At 40.1% G+C, this 17,936-nt stretch overlaps 1 protein-coding gene across 2 annotated transcripts; it reads left to right on the plus strand.

Annotated features, from left to right (window-relative positions):
* The first annotated feature begins 7,322 nt into the window (after positions 1–7,322).
* On the plus strand, positions 7,323–17,891 carry fip1l1b (FIP1 like 1b (S. cerevisiae)). Of its 2 annotated transcripts, none has more exons than XM_040146993.1 (16): positions 7,323–7,627; positions 8,014–8,068; positions 9,023–9,089; positions 9,195–9,307; positions 9,907–9,971; positions 10,181–10,291; positions 10,525–10,655; positions 11,058–11,176; positions 11,606–11,659; positions 13,640–13,739; positions 13,953–14,109; positions 14,280–14,361; positions 14,914–14,969; positions 15,362–15,551; positions 16,296–16,442; positions 17,233–17,891. In XM_040146993.1, exons 1-16 carry the CDS (start codon positions 7,549–7,551, stop codon positions 17,375–17,377), a joined length of 1,671 nt encoding a protein of 556 aa, XP_040002927.1. In that variant the 5' UTR covers positions 7,323–7,548; the 3' UTR covers positions 17,378–17,891. The 2 variants fall into 2 exon arrangements, with proteins under 2 accessions (XP_040002927.1, XP_040002928.1); XM_040146994.1 differs by having other exon boundaries at positions 7,324–7,627; positions 17,236–17,891.
* The last annotated feature ends 45 nt before the right edge of the window (positions 17,892–17,936 follow it).

Raw genomic sequence — 17,936 nt, forward strand, 5'->3', positions numbered from 1 at the left:
ACTCGCACTCACCCGCACTCCCCCAGACCTTCATCAGGTAAGACGGTCTACCAACCAAAATGCTGTAGGTAAACCAAAAGGATTTCTGGGTTCCTCTGTGTCATGAACCCAGAGAGCAGCCTCAAGGGGCCAAATGAAGTGCCACTATGGGATGGTGTAAAAAAAAAAAAAAAAAAAGAGGGGGTGAGGGCTTTCTTTTAAAAACTGAAAATTACACCAAAAACATTTAACAGAGGAACCTTAAGAGAACCCGAAGTGGACTTTTTGAATACATCTTTAGGTCCTCCTGGTGGCTGATATTGGTTTATGCCTTGGGCTAGCTCCGCATGTTGCAAAGCAGGGAGCTTTGGCTGTGTGCGTTGGTTTTTTTTGCGTGTGTTTCATATCTTTGGTCTGTGTGTGTATGTGTCTTCTGTTGCTCCAGAGGGAAAATGTGAGAGTACACTGGGACTGTTGTGTCTTTTTTCTTAGACACATGATTAATCTCTAGCCTCGCTGCATCGCCCTGCAGCTCTGTATGCCTTCCTCGACACATGACGGCAGGATGAGGCTATACAAACTGGGACGGAGGCTGAACAGCGCATTTATTGATTTTTTTCCCCCTTTTTTTAACTTCATAATTTTGTTTGTTTTTCCAGCACAAATTTCAGGAATAATATGACAAATTATTGTTTCTTTTATCAGTTAATCATCATCAGGACAGAGAAATAACTGTAAAGATAAACCCAGGCAGACTGCCGGCTTAATAAAGATAAGTGGAACCAAAGTCCATATAGCTATATCCTGTCCTCGGGTGATAACACCACCATTTTTCCAGGGAAATTCTGAAAAATAGACTTTCTAGTCTATGGCGTAGATTGAAGCTGGGATTGTGATAAAATAATATGAGACACGGGGTTGACTGAGAAGCCTGCAATGAATGTGCTTGACAGAGATGTTTTTGCAGACAGGGATGCCTCAGAGGGGAATTTCATATTTGCACCACAAGAAAAGTTTTGTTGTGTCTAACCCAAAATTCACTTGGGGGTCAACTTTAAAAGCGCATAAGGACATGCAGTACTTAACCCAAAATGTATCTGGGTCTTAGTAAAATGAACATTAAAGGAGTAGTTCAATATTTGGGGAAATGGGCTTGTTCACTTTCTTGCGGAGAGACAATAGAGGTGCTGGTAGGTGGATTTTGTCACCCTCCGACAGAACTAGGCCTGCTGTTTATGCTATGCTTAGCCAACCGTCTGCCGGCTGAAGCCTTATACCTGCTGCACAGGCACCCTCTCATCTAACTCTCTCCCAGAAAGCGAGCAAGAGTATTTCCCAAAACGTCTGAAAAAATAATTTTTTTGCTTTCCTGACAGATTAAGCAAACGTTCGGCCTTCACCATCCAGTTGGAGCTGGAGACCTTCTGTTAAATATTCTGCATTCAGACAAAGGGAATCCTGCACCTCAGAGTGTCAAAGTACCATCCACCTGTTCGCCAGCCCACGGTCCAGCTGCCCATGTGCTCGATGAAGATGTCACTGAGTGTGTTTGTGTGTGAGTGTGCGTCCATCAGGATCATCCATATGTCTACTGTCCACCGAGTTCCCTTGTCATTTGAGCAGTTTACATGTCATTCCCTAGTACATTATTCATTGTGGAGGTGAGCGTCTATAGCAGATCTGGGCTGACTCACTATGACTTTGTGTGTGTGTGTGCGTGTGTGTGTGTGTGTGTGTGTGTGTGTGTGTGTGCGTGTGTGTGTGCGTGTGTGTGTGCGCGTGTGTGTGTGTGTGCGTGTGTGTGCGTGTGTGTGCGTGTGTGTGTGTACCCACAGCATGACTCACTCAGTGCTTTTAGACAGATGAGGACAGCAGTCTCATAGAGGGCAACAGAGGTTTTATAAAAGAAAAATAGCCACTTAGATTAGATTACGTAATGAAAAACATTCCTCTCTCCCTCTCTCTCTCTCGTTCTCTTTCACCTTCCCCTTTCTCCTCTCTCTCCTCTCTGTCTCTGTCCTCCTTTACAGTGATGCACACACACATCCTAACTCAATCACCTACAAATGGAGCTATCTTCACACCCTCAGGCAGGCACGTACACACACCTTCCTTGCCTGTTGGCGCAAAACCACACGAGACCGAGGAAAACACACACATACCCATGTGGACACACACATCTCAACTGAAAGAATACCTCATTGTTTCTCCTTTCGATGATTGGCCAAATGTTCAGCATAACCTTTTTTTTTTTTCTGATGCAATCCAACACTCGTCTCTGTCTGCTGACTGGGCATTATAAACCTGATATCTGTGTCCATTTGTCTTTCCCCTGCTTTAATACAGTCATTGTAGTGGAGGTTTTTTTTTTTTTTGACCCACTTTGTGTGGTTGTTAAGTGTCCATCCATGGTTCACTTGTGGTGTTTTACAGATCAATCATGACCCATTGAACAGATTGGACTAAGAGCTGGGTCAGAAAAAAAAAAAAAAAAAAACTAACCAAACAAAACAAAACAAAAAACACTTCCTCAGAAGAGCAAGGTAAGGCCTTAGATTCACTTTGATTTAATTTACTTGAACTGAATCCAGTTCAGTATTGCAGCTCAGATCATTTTCATTATTTACAACCTTAAAGGAATCGTTCCACATTTTGGGAACTATGCTTCTCTGCTTGGTGGTGGAGTTCGATGGAAGAATTATACCAGTCCTATCTCTGTTTGTTTTTGTTATCTGTTCAAAAACCAAAGTGCAAACATGACATTTTGCTGTTTTTCGGGCAGTTATGTGCCGGACTATTTCTTTGCCAGGCACAGTAACTTCCTGAAATCTCCACTGGTTGCCTAGCAACTGCTCAGAAGTAGTCCGGCAGTCTTTTTTTACACTTTTGTTTTTGTACAGAATCAATAAATGATATAAAACATGTTCATTTGTGAGCTTTAGAAGCACTGGTAGGTTTTCTTTTGTTTTTTTGTTTTTTTAAAAGACAGAGCCACGCTAGAGCTATTTCCCCCCGTCTATGTTAGCTGTCTAAATTGCTTTGCAGTGAAGTTCTGGTGCAAAATGTCAAAGCAAAGTCAATTATTTCTAATCTCAAATCTTAATTGCACATCAGTAGAATAACAACAGTTTTTCTAATCATATTTGTAACAAACATCGCATATATCTGAGGCTTTAGCTTGAAGTAAACATGTTTATTTTTACAACAGATGGATCTTTGTCTTGTAAAACAATAAAGTAGCCATGTTAAGAGGTCATGTTTGGCATCACACTGTTGAGATAACCATATGTTCGATCCAAAGAGATGATGTGGATTGAAAATGTGCCAAGGAACATACAGTATCTGAGTAAGCTAATATCAGCGTGTGTAATTACTGATAGCCCAATGATCGCCCTCTGTCTGGATAAACCTGATTAGCATCGACCAGGCTGTAAACTGCCCTAATCCACGGTAAAGAAAGAGGGATGGACCCAGGGACGGAGGGAGGGAGCCAAATAGAGACAGAGAGACAGAATGATAGAGGGGGTTGTGGGGGGCGGGGTGTAGAAGACAGGGATGGAATAAGAGAGGAGGGAGGAAGCGAATGAACAGTCATGGAAAAAGAGGCAAAGGGAAGCAGCAATATACATCAGAGCAGGTCACAGCCTGAGGGAAAACCAGAGGAACAACACATGAAACTGAAGTGATCTCATCTTTACCGTTCATTCAACTGTTTAACTACATGCAATCTTTCCATATTCCTTTAATCCATTTTAACGATTTGTTTGCAGAAATTGTTTTCTTTCATTATAGTACTATGTGGTAATGTGGCCGTATGACTTTTGCATAATATAATATATGTAGTGTTGCTTCCTTGTGAAAACCATGTGTCTCCAAAGCGTCAACTTTTCATGAGCTGAGAAAAGCTGTCCTGTTTTCAGCTTTGAGGTCATTCGTTTTTCAGAAAATGGAAAAAAAAAAAAAAAAAAAAAATCCAATGGGTTTTCAAATGGTTTATTTTGTTTAAGATGTATGATTTTTTTCTGGACCCATAAAAGAACACCTAATTTTTCAGTTTATTTGGAAAATCTATAAATCTTTAAATATAAATAAAGTCCTTTTACTTTCTCTCATTCTGACTTATTATACTTGCACAACATGCTTTAGTGATACTGTTCTTATTATGGACATGCCAATAAAGCAGTTTTTTTTATAATTATTGGCGTGAACAAAGAGGTACGAGAGAGTGTGATGATGGGACAAAGAAGTGGAGAAAAAAGAGGGAGGGAATGTGATTAGGTCGGATACAGGACAGAAAGAAGTAACAGAGATTGGAAGAGAGACAAGGTTGAGGGAGATAGAGTGAATGAAATAAATGCAATTTCCATGATCAGTTTAACTGAGAGACCATTAGCATCCCTCTCTCTCTCTACTGTTTCCCTCTGTGAATGTGTGTGTGTGTGTGTGTGTGTGTGTTAAGTATGTTTGAGTGAGTGTGTACTGTGAACATATGGAGATCCACACAAAAGCTCACACATATGATGTGATACAGTAGATACTTGTGATATGAACCCCAATGCGGTTCTCACACATAGGGACGAAAATCAATGTACTGACAAATATAATATTACCACTCTCTCTCTCTCTCTCTCCATCGATCTGTGTGGGCATTTGAGCGTTTCCCAAATATTTTAACTTCACCATCAGATTCACCAAAATAGGTGTGAATGTTGTCCATGCTTTTGTATAATCAGCACAGTAAAAAAGTGGTAAAACCAAAATAGATGGAGAACGGAGAGAGTGAGAGAATCCACAGATTCTCCTTGTCCTTTTCTGACAAAGCTAGAGTGGCCCCACTTAACTGGTCAAAGGCCATGAATGCATTAACAATCCTCTTTGCATTAACAGGCAATGTCTTGTGCAAACAGAACCACAGCAGCAATCACAAGACTCAGTTTACTGATGATGAGTCTGCAACTGCTGTTTATTTCATAAACTCATAAAAGGATGGCCAGTGGTGGAAAGTTACTAAGTACATCTACTCAAGTACTGGACTTGAGTGCAATTTTGAGGCGCTTGTACCTTACTTGAGTGAATGCGATGCTACTTTATACTTCCACTCCACTACATAGGGAATTAGGGAATGAGGGGATTATTGCACATTATACTCCACTACATTTGAGAGTTTTTGTTAAGAGTTATGTTTCAGATTCGGATTATTAATCTAAAATATAATCAACAAAGAGATAATAATGTATTATTATAGATTAACTTAGTGAAAGTAGTTAAAATTAGCCCCACCTTCACTAGCAGCATCGTTACAGGGATACTTACACGTGAATACAGTAGGTTATTCTGAAAAAAAAAAAATTCTGCATAATGAGTACTGGGAACATTTTGATGCTAACACTTAGGTACTTTTACTTAAGTAAAATGTTGAATGCATGACTTTTATATGTAACAGAGTATTTCTGCGCTGTGGAGCTGCTACTTTTACTTAAGTAAAAGATCTGAGCACCTCTTCTGCCACTGAGGATTGAGTACAGCTCTCTGAGAGTGAGAACAAAATAAAACCATTTAAACTGTGAACTGAATATTGTCAGAGTTAGCCTATTACAGGTATGATACTTTTATTTTTGGGTTTGAACTGTTGTTGCTTTTTTTGTCATGTGTAAAGTAAACTAACGTGAGTTAGAGATGCGAGAGCCTTTCATGACAGAAACTTGGGTCGACACGCTTGGCTTCGAGTGATGCTGGGAATATTGGTAAAACTATATATACGAATGAGGTTAATACTGCTTGGATAGGTGGGATTTTACTTGATACCGGAGTTTCCAAAAAATGGCAAAATATGATGTGGAGACTATGTGGGCTTCATCAAAAACTGATGGAAAAAATAAGACCAGAGAGAGTAAATTGAGAATCACTTATATGGTATTAGCTGGACTGACTCCAAACTCCAAGACCTACTAAGCCGATACATGCAAGGGTGCACACTGATGTCAGTAGAAAAAACTCTCCTCACAGCTCCTGAGTCTGGATTTGCAACCAAGGAAAGGTACATTTACTGTCATGGCACCGAAGCTATGGAATAATTCATAATTCATAATCAACAGCGCTATTTCTATTTTCTTTTAAAATACAGTTACATTTTTAATTGACTTGTTTCACTTTTTATTATTGTATTATTTCATTAGTTTCTGTGATGATCTGTTTCAGTGCTTTGCAAGTGTGATAAGCGTAGAGCCATACAGTTACGAAGTTATTAAAGCCATATACTATATATTGAGAAATTTCTCTCGTCTCCAGCGATGCCCTGCTTTACATCTACAGAGCTGCATGGCAGTGGTGTAAGAAGTGCTTGGATCTGTTACTAAGGTAAAGGCAGTAATACCGCAGTGTAGAAATACTCTGTTATAAGTAAATGTCCTGCATTCGATATTTTTACTTAAGTAAAAGTACAGAAGAATTAGCATCATGTACTCAAAGCTTCAAAAATAAAAGTACTAATTTTGCAGAATGGCCCACTTCAGAATCATATATATTATATCGTTGGATTATAAATACAGTATGGATGCATTAATGTTGCAGCTGGTGAACATGTGGCAGATTGTAATTACTTTATACACTGCTGGGTAGCTTAATCCATAATAATACTCCATAATTTATCAGTTGGTTATATTTTACATTAATAATAGGCAAACTAACGATTGACTAAAGCTGTCAGATAAATTTAGTGGAGTGAAAAGCACAATATTTGCCTCCAAAATGTAGTGGAGTAGAAGTTCCAAGCAGTATAAAACAGAAATACTGGAGTACAATACATATACCTCTGTACTTGAGTAAATGTACCTAGTTACTCCACCATTATAGACTTACAGTATGTAGAAAATTACACCTTACACCACCTAAGCAGCTATTTGTGGGGTGGCGTGTTCATTTCCTCTGCAGTCCATTAATTTAGTCCTGTAGCCTTACACTTCTGTAACTCTCTGTGGTATATTTAACAATGAAGCATTAGTGCATTTTCTACACTTTAAGGACAAAAAGCATGTGGTACATGCTATTGTATAGGAGCAGCCCAGCCCTTATCTTGAGCTCCTTCCGTCATTCCCTGTCCTTGTTGCCTGGCACCTGCATCTGTGCCAAGGGCAGGGGCCATCATCTCACAATATTTCTATCATGCACTTTGCCAAACAACATAACAAAAAATAAATAAAATAAAATAACAATTATCACTCGTTTTAATACAAGGTTCGTTTTGTTATCACAGTATTGATCGCCGACAGCACCTGGAGGGGCCCAACAAGTGCCTCCTGAGCGAAGAGTGGCGTTTCTTGTCCACCCGGGGGCGCTGTGTTCACCGCACCAACACGTTGACCTTAGCGGTACACCAACAATACCTTCCGGGCCCCCGCCGACTAGCCGAGGCTGGAGATGAATCCATGAAGTCATAATTTTTTTCCCCCCAATAACTGCGTTTCCCCGCTGAAGGGAAAATTTGTATGTTTATATTTACACATAGGAGCTCTGTTGAACATTGTTCCTGTCGAAGCCGCTGTCGGTTCACGGCTCCCTGTTTAGCTGAACATGTCTGCGGAGGAAGCGGACAAAACAACCACCACTGATGCCAGCGCTGGAGATGAGGAGGAGGAATGGCTGTATGGAGGTAAAATTTAAAAAACTAAAAAAAACAGCTTATATCCGAAAACACAACTCGACCGATAGAGACTGGAATTGGTGTGTCAGCTGCTCTCCTAATGAACTGCTAACCAGTAACACTGTCCGCTTTCATGAGAAGATTAGAGAGTTAGCTTGGAAGCTAAGCTAGCGGCTAGCAGCGCCTTTTACGGCATTATGACCTGGTGCAAAACAAAACAAAAAAAAAACATTTGAAGCTGATTCTGTCATATTATAAGGTCGTATCCGGGGTAAACATGTGGGAAACATTTTTTTTCTGTCGCTCACTGTTGGATTTTGAGCATTGGTTTAACATTAATAGCCAGTGGCCTCTAGTGCCAGATAAGGATGAAATAACTTTTATTTTGTTTACAGATGAGTCAGAGAGCAAAGACGAGGATGAAGAAGCCAAACTGAACGCTGCAGTCAGGTAACCAGCATCCCTGCTCACCCACATAAACACCCTAAATTTGTCTGAGACATTTACATGCCTAAGAAGACTTTTTTTATATACACCTGTGTACACCAAATCCAAAGCGGGGGCTGGCGTTCACAGGAAGACAAGGGTCAAACATATAAAAGAATAAAAACCTCTTCTCAGAATACACATAGCAATGAACTTTACACTAATGTATATTACATTACAGTATATTATTGTCATTGTACAATGTATATTCAGTACATATTATAGTTAAAGTTAGTCTCTTTAAGTTATCGTATATTATTTTGCTTTTTAGTTGTACTGGTTTCTTTCTTAACTCATGTTTTTTTGATTTATGTGAAGTAGCTGCTGTAAAGATGCAGTATCCCTTTGGCAGTGATAAAGAACTCTATCCATCTATCTGAAAAGCACACTTCTTGAAAAGTGCAAAGATAGGCTGACGGTTGACAGATTTATTCAGTTTTTTAAGATAAAAAAATAAGCATTCATTGCAACCATCAGCTAATCACAGAAAATAATGGCCCACTTTGCTGTGTTTAGAGGTATTGCAGATTTAAGCCACCTTTTAAGAGCACCGGTAAAAAAGAACTTTTAATCCTGTGGAGCATTTTCATCGCGATTATGTCTGTAAATCGGAGAAATTTTTGTTAAGTGAGAATTATTTAACTTCATACAGAACAAGGGAAAAATATACTGTAAGAGCTACAACCTAACATACAGATAGATGTTGGTATTCAACACATTTCGAACCCTGTGCCTCTCAATTACTGGCAAAAAGAATATTGTCACTGGACGTCTGAAAACCTGTTTCAGCAGTTGATGTGGACTTCTGATATCAGTTCATCACGTATCTCTTATGATTCTTTCATTCGCGTTGTTTGAGGATGTGAGCTGTCTAAAGCTTGAAGGAGCGTTGTATCTAATGCTTCATTTTATCCACAGTGCACCTGCTGATGCTTCCACAGAGGACGCTGCTGCATATGCTACAGGAAATGGAGTGGCCTCTGAGGTAGGTAGCTTACATGCACACAGCCAGTACATGTTGCAAGGTGTGCTTTGTGTCTTCTTTTTTGTAAGTACAAACAAACTCACCTCTCAGTTTTTGGGATCTCAGGCCACAGGTGAAGCAGCAGGTGAGGATGCGGACAGTGACAGCGACAGCGACGATGACGATGATGACGTCCGAGTCACCATTGGAGACATTAAAACTGGAGCCCCACAATACACGTAGGTTCCAGTCAAAGTGAGGCATTTTGCAGATTATTTTACCAATTGCTCGCTAGTCTCAATAAGCTACTCGTGAGATGGAATTTGAAATTTGCAACTACCGACTTGTAGCAATAAAATAGCATAACTTAATATTTTCATGTTAAGTGTGTTTTCCTACCAGATGCTTAAAAAAAAAAAACTCCTAAGAGTCAGTCTGTCTTTTCAGAGTTCAACTACAGGTTTGATGTCCAAATAAAATAATATTACATTTTCAAAATTATATTTAAAACGCTATGGTTTTCGGAACATTGTTAACTCCCCGTATTCCACCATGACCCACAGCTAGAACATCAGTATAAACTTGACCTCAGTTTATACTGTAAGAGTTTATTTTGGTTCTTTGACATGATACCTAGATAGTTTTTCTTGTCCATTTAAAAGACAGGATGTTGAAGTGCTGGTGTGCAACATTTTAAACGATATATCTTCTGAACACAAACTGGCATTAGCAGATAAAAAAGTGGTTTCTGTCATATGTGCGGTGTATATAATAACTTTCATTCAGAGTGAACTTTGTAATATAATTGACAGGGACACTGTTTTTCTTTCCCTCCTAGACCTTATGGAGCTCCTCCTGTAAATCTCAACATAAAGACAACAGGCTCCAGACCTTATGGACAAGGTATCGCTCTCTGTTCTTAAAACTGTTGCTCTTCAGTTTTTTTTCCTGACTATTTTGTATTTTGAAAAATGTCTTGTCTTTCTGTGCTATTTTGCATTGTTCTCTTCAAAACACCCAGAACACAGAGAGTAGTGAACAGTTTAAGCCAAATGTACATGATGCACAGTTCTTCTAAAATGTTGGATTTTTTATTTATTTATTTTTTTTAGTGTCCACAAAGCTGAAGGGAGTGGATCTTGATGCTCCTGGAAACATAAATGGGGTTCCAGTGCTGGAGGTGGACATGGAGTCCTTTGAAGAGAAACCCTGGAGGAAGCCAGGTCTGTGTTTGTGTGTGTAGCTAAAATTTTCAAAACAACAGAGAAAATGCTTCACTGTTCCTTCAGGCATATCAGTTATGTAGATTTGCAGGATGTTTGGTGACACTGATAAAGTGTGTTTGTGTGTGTGTGTGTGTGTGTGTGTGTGTGTGTGTGTGTGTGTGTGTGTGTGTGTGTGTGTGTTTGTGTGTGTGTGTGTGTGTGCGCGCGCGCGCATGTGTACGTATGTGTAGGAGCGGATCTGTCTGACTACTTTAACTATGGCTTCAATGAAGACACATGGAAGGCTTACTGTGAAAAACAGAAGAGGCTGCGTATGGGTCTGGAGGTGTCCACAGTTGGCTCAGTGACAAGCAAGATCACTGTAAGAGACTCTGCTCATATTGTCCTTGTTTCTTTGTTTCTTTCAACTCCCTCTACATCTCATCAGCTTTCAGTTTTCTTCATAAGCCTCTCGCTCTTATCATTTAGTTGGAATCGCAGTAGATTCCCAACTTCCTGAATGTATTGTTACGTCACTCTCTTACGCGCTTTAGAAACTGTTAACCCCCTTTTTTTAAGTCAAAGGAATATTAACAAAAGTAAACATTTGAAGTTCATATACGTATAACACCTATGGTTCTACATTGTTCTGAAGACGCTGCCTTCAATATGAATGAGACAGAAAAATCTTGTTTGACTATATCTACTTTAAATCATCACCAACTACCTCTTCTATGGAAAACACATCAAATATATTATTACGCTTATTTTGGCACTTTCTTAGGTTCAGCAAGGCAGGACAGGCAACGAGAAAGACATATCCAGTTTGCCTGTTCACACCTCGAAGCCAGACTTCACATCTCCTGTCAGCCTGTACAAGTCTGCCGTCAGTCAGGTCACCAGGTAACTCTTCTGCTTTTATCCTCACTTATTAAGATATCTGGGAATAAAGCACACATCCAGTTTTCAATAAACATGTACAGTAAAGTAGATAAGCCAACCATGTGTCTAGGCAGTGGAGGGCTGGATGAAGATTAGTACTACATACAGTTAGCTGGAAGAAGGGATACATTTTAGTGATGGCTGGTCTGTGTGGCGGCAAAAGTTGATTATTTTAGAGGAAACTGCACAGCAAAAACATTTCATATATTTACTTTTTAAAATTCAACATAGTCACACACTCACGAAAACACACCTGGCAACCTCCAGGTTTATCACTGTCCCTGTGGTTAAAATAGGTCACCATCCCATGGGCTGTATGTGTGTTTGTGTGTGTTAGGGCCAATGTTACTCTCATCTCCTTTACCCCTGTCCTTTGTTTCAAAATGGTAGGATCTCTCCCCCTCAGTGGACTGGCCCGCCTGCTCAGGACATGTCTTATTATACGTAAGTGGGCATGGCCTTGTCCCTACAAGGTTAAATGGGCCTGATGGGGAAATGTGTAGATGTTAAAAACAGGGGGGGGGCCTGGCGTTTTTCTTGACCATGAAACGTGACCACAGAAAAACTCCTGGTGCTACTTCCAAGGCCCCATTGAAGCTTTCTTTTTTGCCCATGTTTCTTCCTTTTGGGGTGGTTGATGTGCATGTGTCATGATGTACAAAGTTAATATAAGTTAGAGCTTTAGAAAGAGGAATACAATATCATCATGTCAGCTAAATGCAACTCTTACACATTTGCAGTTTGGTGGCCCATTGATAAATATGAGAATTAGTCCTTAAAATGTTTTGTGTATTTGTAGTGATTGGGCAAATCTTTTATTCATCATTGCAGATTTTTCTTTAATTATGACGTTAACTTTTTTTTTTGTAAATGAAAGGCCCTGAAACATCTATGCCTCCTTAATAAGGTGTATTTTTATCTAGCATCAGATGTTTAGTTGGGATATAAGACAGTGAAAGATCTTTGAAATTTTAAAAGCAGTGGGAGAACTGTTAAAGGACAGGATGTGGTTTGATTTGATAGGATGCGCAAAAGGGTGATAGTTAAATGTTAGAAAAATACTAAGTTAAAGTTGATGGTTTTATTGACTAATATTTTTAGAAACAACAAATGGTACAACATAATATCCTTTAAAGATTCATTGTTTTCTCAAGTTACCACCTTAAGGGGTATTTAATTGTCATCAGGGACATGATTGTTTTTGGCACCAATAGAGTTTTGATGGAGCTCTGAAAGGCTGAAGTAAAATCATTGCCCAGACGTAGAAAATAATTCTAGATGTGGTTAACATTAGAGCTAGATCGATAAATTGGCATGGCCAATATATTTATGGTTTTTCCATTAGCCAAGGTTGGTCCATTGTAACCAAGCCATGCCGAGCCAAGCCGAGATGACGTGCATTTCCAAAACAGCCTCAAAGCAGGGGATAGCCGAGAGTGCTCTGCTCCTCGGTAGCAGAGCCGTTCACGGCCAACCAGTGATGCTCTCCTTCCCTTAGCTATGTCCTCAGCAGCTAAACCTGTGTGTGACTGTGCTGAAGTCTAGAGAGGAAGCTCTGTTTTTAAAAATCTCTTTGTGTTAAGCTCTCAGTTTTTTTGTAGCTTCTACCAGTGTTCCTGTTTTACTTTCAGATATCAGCCTTATTTTACTGCTTACTGATTGCCATCAGTGGTATCACAGCTGTTTTAAGTTACTGCTAATACAAACCGAACCTTTCCTGCTGTTGCGTCGTCACCTTAAAAGCTTTCCACTGCCAAACCGATGGGATACTTTTATTTTAATGACGTTATAGATAACGCAATGTGTTGGTCACCAAGTTAACAGAGCTTTATTAGCAGTTGAGATAAACAACTTTATCTTGCTGCATGGTGCAGTGGAAAAACACTCAAACTGCACAAGTGTGGTGTGACTACCTCAGCCACTATGGAAAAACCCTAATTGGCAGATATTAGCTTATTACAGATATACTGGAATCAGTTTATATCTTGACCAATAAGAAACAAGAAATTGCAGCACAAAAATGCCAAACTAGATTCGAGTAATTTAAGAAACGGTGTCACCATTACATAGCCCGCACTTACAAGTTGATTTGTACATTGTAAAATGCCCTGCTAGGTATTTATATTGGTTACACATTAAATAAGTGAATAAATAAACAGTTCCATATCAAGATTGATTGTTTATGTTATGTGTGTTTGCTGAAAAAAAACTATCGGCCGATATATCGTTTTCAACTTCAAAATATTGAAATTCAGTATCGGCCTCAAAAATCCAGTATTGTTAGGGCTATAGTTTTTATCATGTCATGTAATGATCATGTTTGCTTACTTTGTGTGTGGAAATAAATGGTGTGTATGTTAATGTGTCATTTGTTTTGGATTCTGCTCAGTGCTTTGATTTTTATTTTTTCTATTCTTTTACCAGGAAGACGAGTGGTACCATAGATGTGATTGGTGGACAGACGGCCACCATCAGCAGGGTTGAAGGGCGACGCAGACACAACCTAGATGGCAATAATATCCAGGTATACAGAAACAACAAGAACAGTCAATCTGAAACAAAAAAATCTGAGTGATGTTAGACTCCAGTGTAATATTCCTTTTTTTTAATGTTCTTTTTTTTTTTTTCCCTGTGGTGAAATACTTGTGCCATCTCTTACTGAAAAAGAGTTACAGTTAAAAGAAATTGCTCCGACTGTGTACGTCCTCATCCCAACCTCCTCTCTGTTGTTGTGCAGGTGATCTCTGAACATTCCACGTCAGAGGCTGAACCCACCCCAGCTAAGATGCCCGCCTTTTTCCCCCCCGGGCCACTTCCTCCAAACATACCGCCACCTCCATTTCTCCCTCCACCACCAAACGTCAGCACTGCACCCCCACTCATCCCCCCACCCAGTAAGTTCATCATCACCATCGTCCTCTTTTTCTTTCTCAGCTGGTCTCTTGTTGTATTCAATTCAAAAGCAACCATCCTGTTTTTCTCTGTATATGAATAACTCAAGTTTTATTGTTATTGAAAACTAATTAGTCCTCCTTTATCTCCTTCCTCTCTTTCTCCTTCGTAGGGTTGCCCATTACTGTCCCTCCTCCTGGTTTTCCTCCTCCGCCTAGTGGGCCCCCTCCTGCTATTATCCCCGCTATGGACAGGTAACACACATGCCCACAAGGAAGCTAGAGCTGAAACTACGGGAATGTTCTAAAATTCAAAATCACTGCATGAAATAGTGGTGGGGTTAAGATGATTATGAAACACGACTAACAATTTCTAACTGGGATTGGAGGTTGTATGACCGGATGTAAATTTAAATGTAAGAATTTTAAGGTTGTATAACAGACAGTTAGAAGTTAGATGTCTTTGTCACCCATTGAAAATTCTACTTCTTAAGAGTGACTTCCAAACTCTCTGCATATATTAAAAAGAAAAGAAATTTTATTGAAAAAGTTTTTTCTTCCCTAATACATAGGTTTTTATTCCCACTAAAAATCATATGGCTCTCACCCATGCCAAGAGTTTTATGTCATGTTTACCTTCTTTAGAAAGTTGCATAAGGAAATATTAACCTCTCAACCCTAGACTTAATGTGTAAAGAGACACACACAGACACACACACACACACACACACACACACACACACACACACACACACACACACACACACACAGTATCTGTAATGTGTTACCTTTCCTCTGTTTCCACAGTGGCCACCCTGGAGGTTATGATGGACGCTCTGTACCTCCGTACCCGTTCCCTCAAGGTAGAAAGCTTTACAACTTAATCTAATAATCCAATTATCGAAACCCTAGCAATACAACACATGCCACAACTACATTTCAGTCCATTAACAAGACATTAGATGTAACATAAGAGATCTGTTGTCATATGTTTGGAAAAGAATAACCAAATGTGTTGAGAAAGGCACAGACGTGGAAATAATTTTTGACAGATTAAAGAAGATATGGAAGTATGTATTTCTTGCTATTCACATAATAGGGTTTAGTGTTATTGTTAAAAATATAAACATGAATATGTATATCATACTAATCTGACAGATTTTTCTATTTGCTCAGTGGATTTAAACAAATACATTCTCAGTAAGCATTTGAACACAAAGTGTGAAGACCAAGTCCCGTCTCTTTGCTTACTCAGGCGCTTACCCTCCACCCATGGCTGGAGGTGTGCCTCCTCCATGGCCCCCGATAATGGACAACTCTAAACCCTGGGACTACTATTCCCGTCGAGACGACAAGAGAGAAAAGGACAGAGACAGGCCAAGGGAGAGGACACATGAGCGGGAGAGAGAAAGGGATCACAGTCCTTCGGCTATGAGCTACACCAGGTGGGACAAACGTGCACAAAGACAGATATATTTCACATGCTGGAGGTTGACTTGACTGGCATTTATAAAGCCACCACATGTGATAAACAAGGCAATGCAGAATGTTTTTAAAGAAATGCTGCTTTGATTGTTGACCAGTTTTTGTCGTGGGATGTACCGATCCAACACACCAGATAAGTTTAGATCCTGTCCTTATTAAGTGGATAAGGTATCGGCCTTGATGTGACATATTCAAATAAAATAGTTTTTTTTTGTCAGTATCATTATAAAATTCATTATTTCAGTCATGACAGGCTGCCAATGGTGTTTTTAGTGCCATAGATATCCCTTGCCTCATGTTACATGGCATAAATGTAAGCGCTGATATCAGATTGGTACTTGGTATCAGCAGATATCCTGAGTTGAGGTATTGGAATAGGTATGATTAGAGAAAAGGTTGGATTTGTGAATCCTTTTTTTTTTGTCTTCAACATTTTAAGCTTTGATGTTGTTGCTCTGACTTGCTTTGATGGCTGCAACTCTGTTCATTTGCTTGCCGCACCCATCACAAATGAACCAACTCGTCCTAAATGTCACTGAAAAGCAAATTTCTGCCAAATGGGGAATTTGTTCATGCACTCATACTCAGAAACAGACTGATAATATATTTGTTGATTTTCTGTTACATTTAACCACGGAATTGGCTTGTTTGACACGCATGCAAACATAATAAAGTGACAGCTTTTGTTCTTTCAAATTCCATAGCGACGAGGAGCGGTACCGTTACCGTGAGTACCAGGAGCGTGGTTATGGAGAGCGCCATCGTGACCGGTCAAGCCGAGAAAAAGAGGAAAGACACAGAGAGAGGCGGCACCGAGAGAAAGAGGAGGGACGCCACAAGTCCTCTCGCAGGTATATGAACACACACAAACACACTCACACAATTTCTCTCTTAGACCAACTGTTCGTTTGCTAAACCCCTACCGCGACTATTGATTGCTTAGCAGGCATGTCAAAACTTGGATTTGACACAGCGATTTTGACCAACTCATGGAGCTAATGTTAGCTGAATTAGTTAGCTACCTATGGCTGATTAAAATCTGCACAGTGACAGGTGCAAAAGCGGACTTCTTATTCCTAGTCAGCAACCTTTGTTTTTGCCAGCTGAAATGAGAAGCTGCCTTTTTCTACCTCTGAAATCAGGGACTCATTGTTTCAGTATTTTCTAATAATTTTTTATGGTAAATCTGCCTTTGTTATCACCGTAAACTGCAAATGTGCCACATGAGAACAGAAAGGTAGGTGTAACAACAGCAACTATAAGGGAAGGTGCTGAAGAAATGGTCAATTAACTATATTTCTGTAACAGTACACTAAAATGTTTTCTGTTTTGTTTTGTTTTTTGTCTCTGTCCACCTTGTTTCAACCTTTTGTCTCCTACCAAACATCTGTTCCTTTTTTTTATTGGCACCATGATGTCTCTCTGTGTCGTTCTCCTTTCCTTTTTGTCCCCTCCCCATTTCACCATTTCACCTCTTTGTTTTTTTTCATCCATTGATCTTTTTGTCTCTCCCTGCTTACCTTTTATCTCCCTCTCCCTCCCTGCCCTTTACTGTCCCTCTGATCTCTTCCTTTACCTCGGATCTCCCCTCTCCTCACCTCCTCTCTCCTTTTCACAATCTCGTCTTTCGCCTTCCATTAGCAGCAGTAGCAGGAGGAGGCACGACAGCGAGGAGGGAGACAGCCACCGGAGGCACAAACACAAGAAGAGCAAGAGGAGCAAGGAGGGCAAAGAGGCCAGTGAGGAGATCAGCGCAAACCAAGAGAACCAGGAGGCCATGGAGTAGTGATCGCTACCTCCCGTCTTCCTCTCTCCGTCTGTCTGTCTCCATCTGTGTCTCCCACCAAGATGCAAAAGAAGGAAAGAGAGGACATGAGTGCAGACCAACAAAACCAGAAAGTCGCAGAGTGATCGATGTGTCCTGTCGCTCCCCTCCACATCAGTGTCCATCCTCCCCGCTGTCGTTCATCCATCACTTCAGACGGAGAATGGATGGGGCACAGGAGGTGGTGAAGGAGGGATGGTCGTCCTCTTATGTCCACCATCTTTCCATCGCTAGCTGACATCAGGCAAAGCATCATTCTTCTGCCACCTCCTTCTTCTCTGAGCCCTTCTATCAGAGCACTGCTGTAACAGTTAGGTTATGCTCAGAGATTTCACTGTATAGTCAGGACGATCAGCAGAATTTTGCTCTTTTTCTGTCATTTGGTTTGTTTGTTGTCCTTTTGTTCTTGTCCTGTATGAAGACACCTGTAGAGAGCTGTCTGTTTAAGTTCAATTAAAAAACACTTTTGATAAAATGTCTTTTTGTGGCTTTTTTGGAATAAATAGTCCAATAATTCCCC

Source organism: Xiphias gladius, chromosome 15 (assembly GCF_016859285.1).
Source record: "Xiphias gladius isolate SHS-SW01 ecotype Sanya breed wild chromosome 15, ASM1685928v1, whole genome shotgun sequence".
Lineage (NCBI taxonomy): Eukaryota > Metazoa > Chordata > Actinopteri > Istiophoriformes > Xiphiidae > Xiphias > Xiphias gladius.

Coding starts and splice junctions, on each gene's coding strand:
- fip1l1b (XM_040146993.1), top strand. CDS start 7,549: ATGTCTGCGGAGGAAGCGGACAAAACAACCACCACTGATGCCAGCGCT. Junction 8,069..9,022: donor AAACTGAACGCTGCAGTCAG/GTAACCAGCATC, acceptor TTTTATCCACAG/TGCACCTGCTGATGCTTCCA. Junction 14,970..15,361: donor TCCGTACCCGTTCCCTCAAG/GTAGAAAGCTTT, acceptor TTGCTTACTCAG/GCGCTTACCCTCCACCCATG.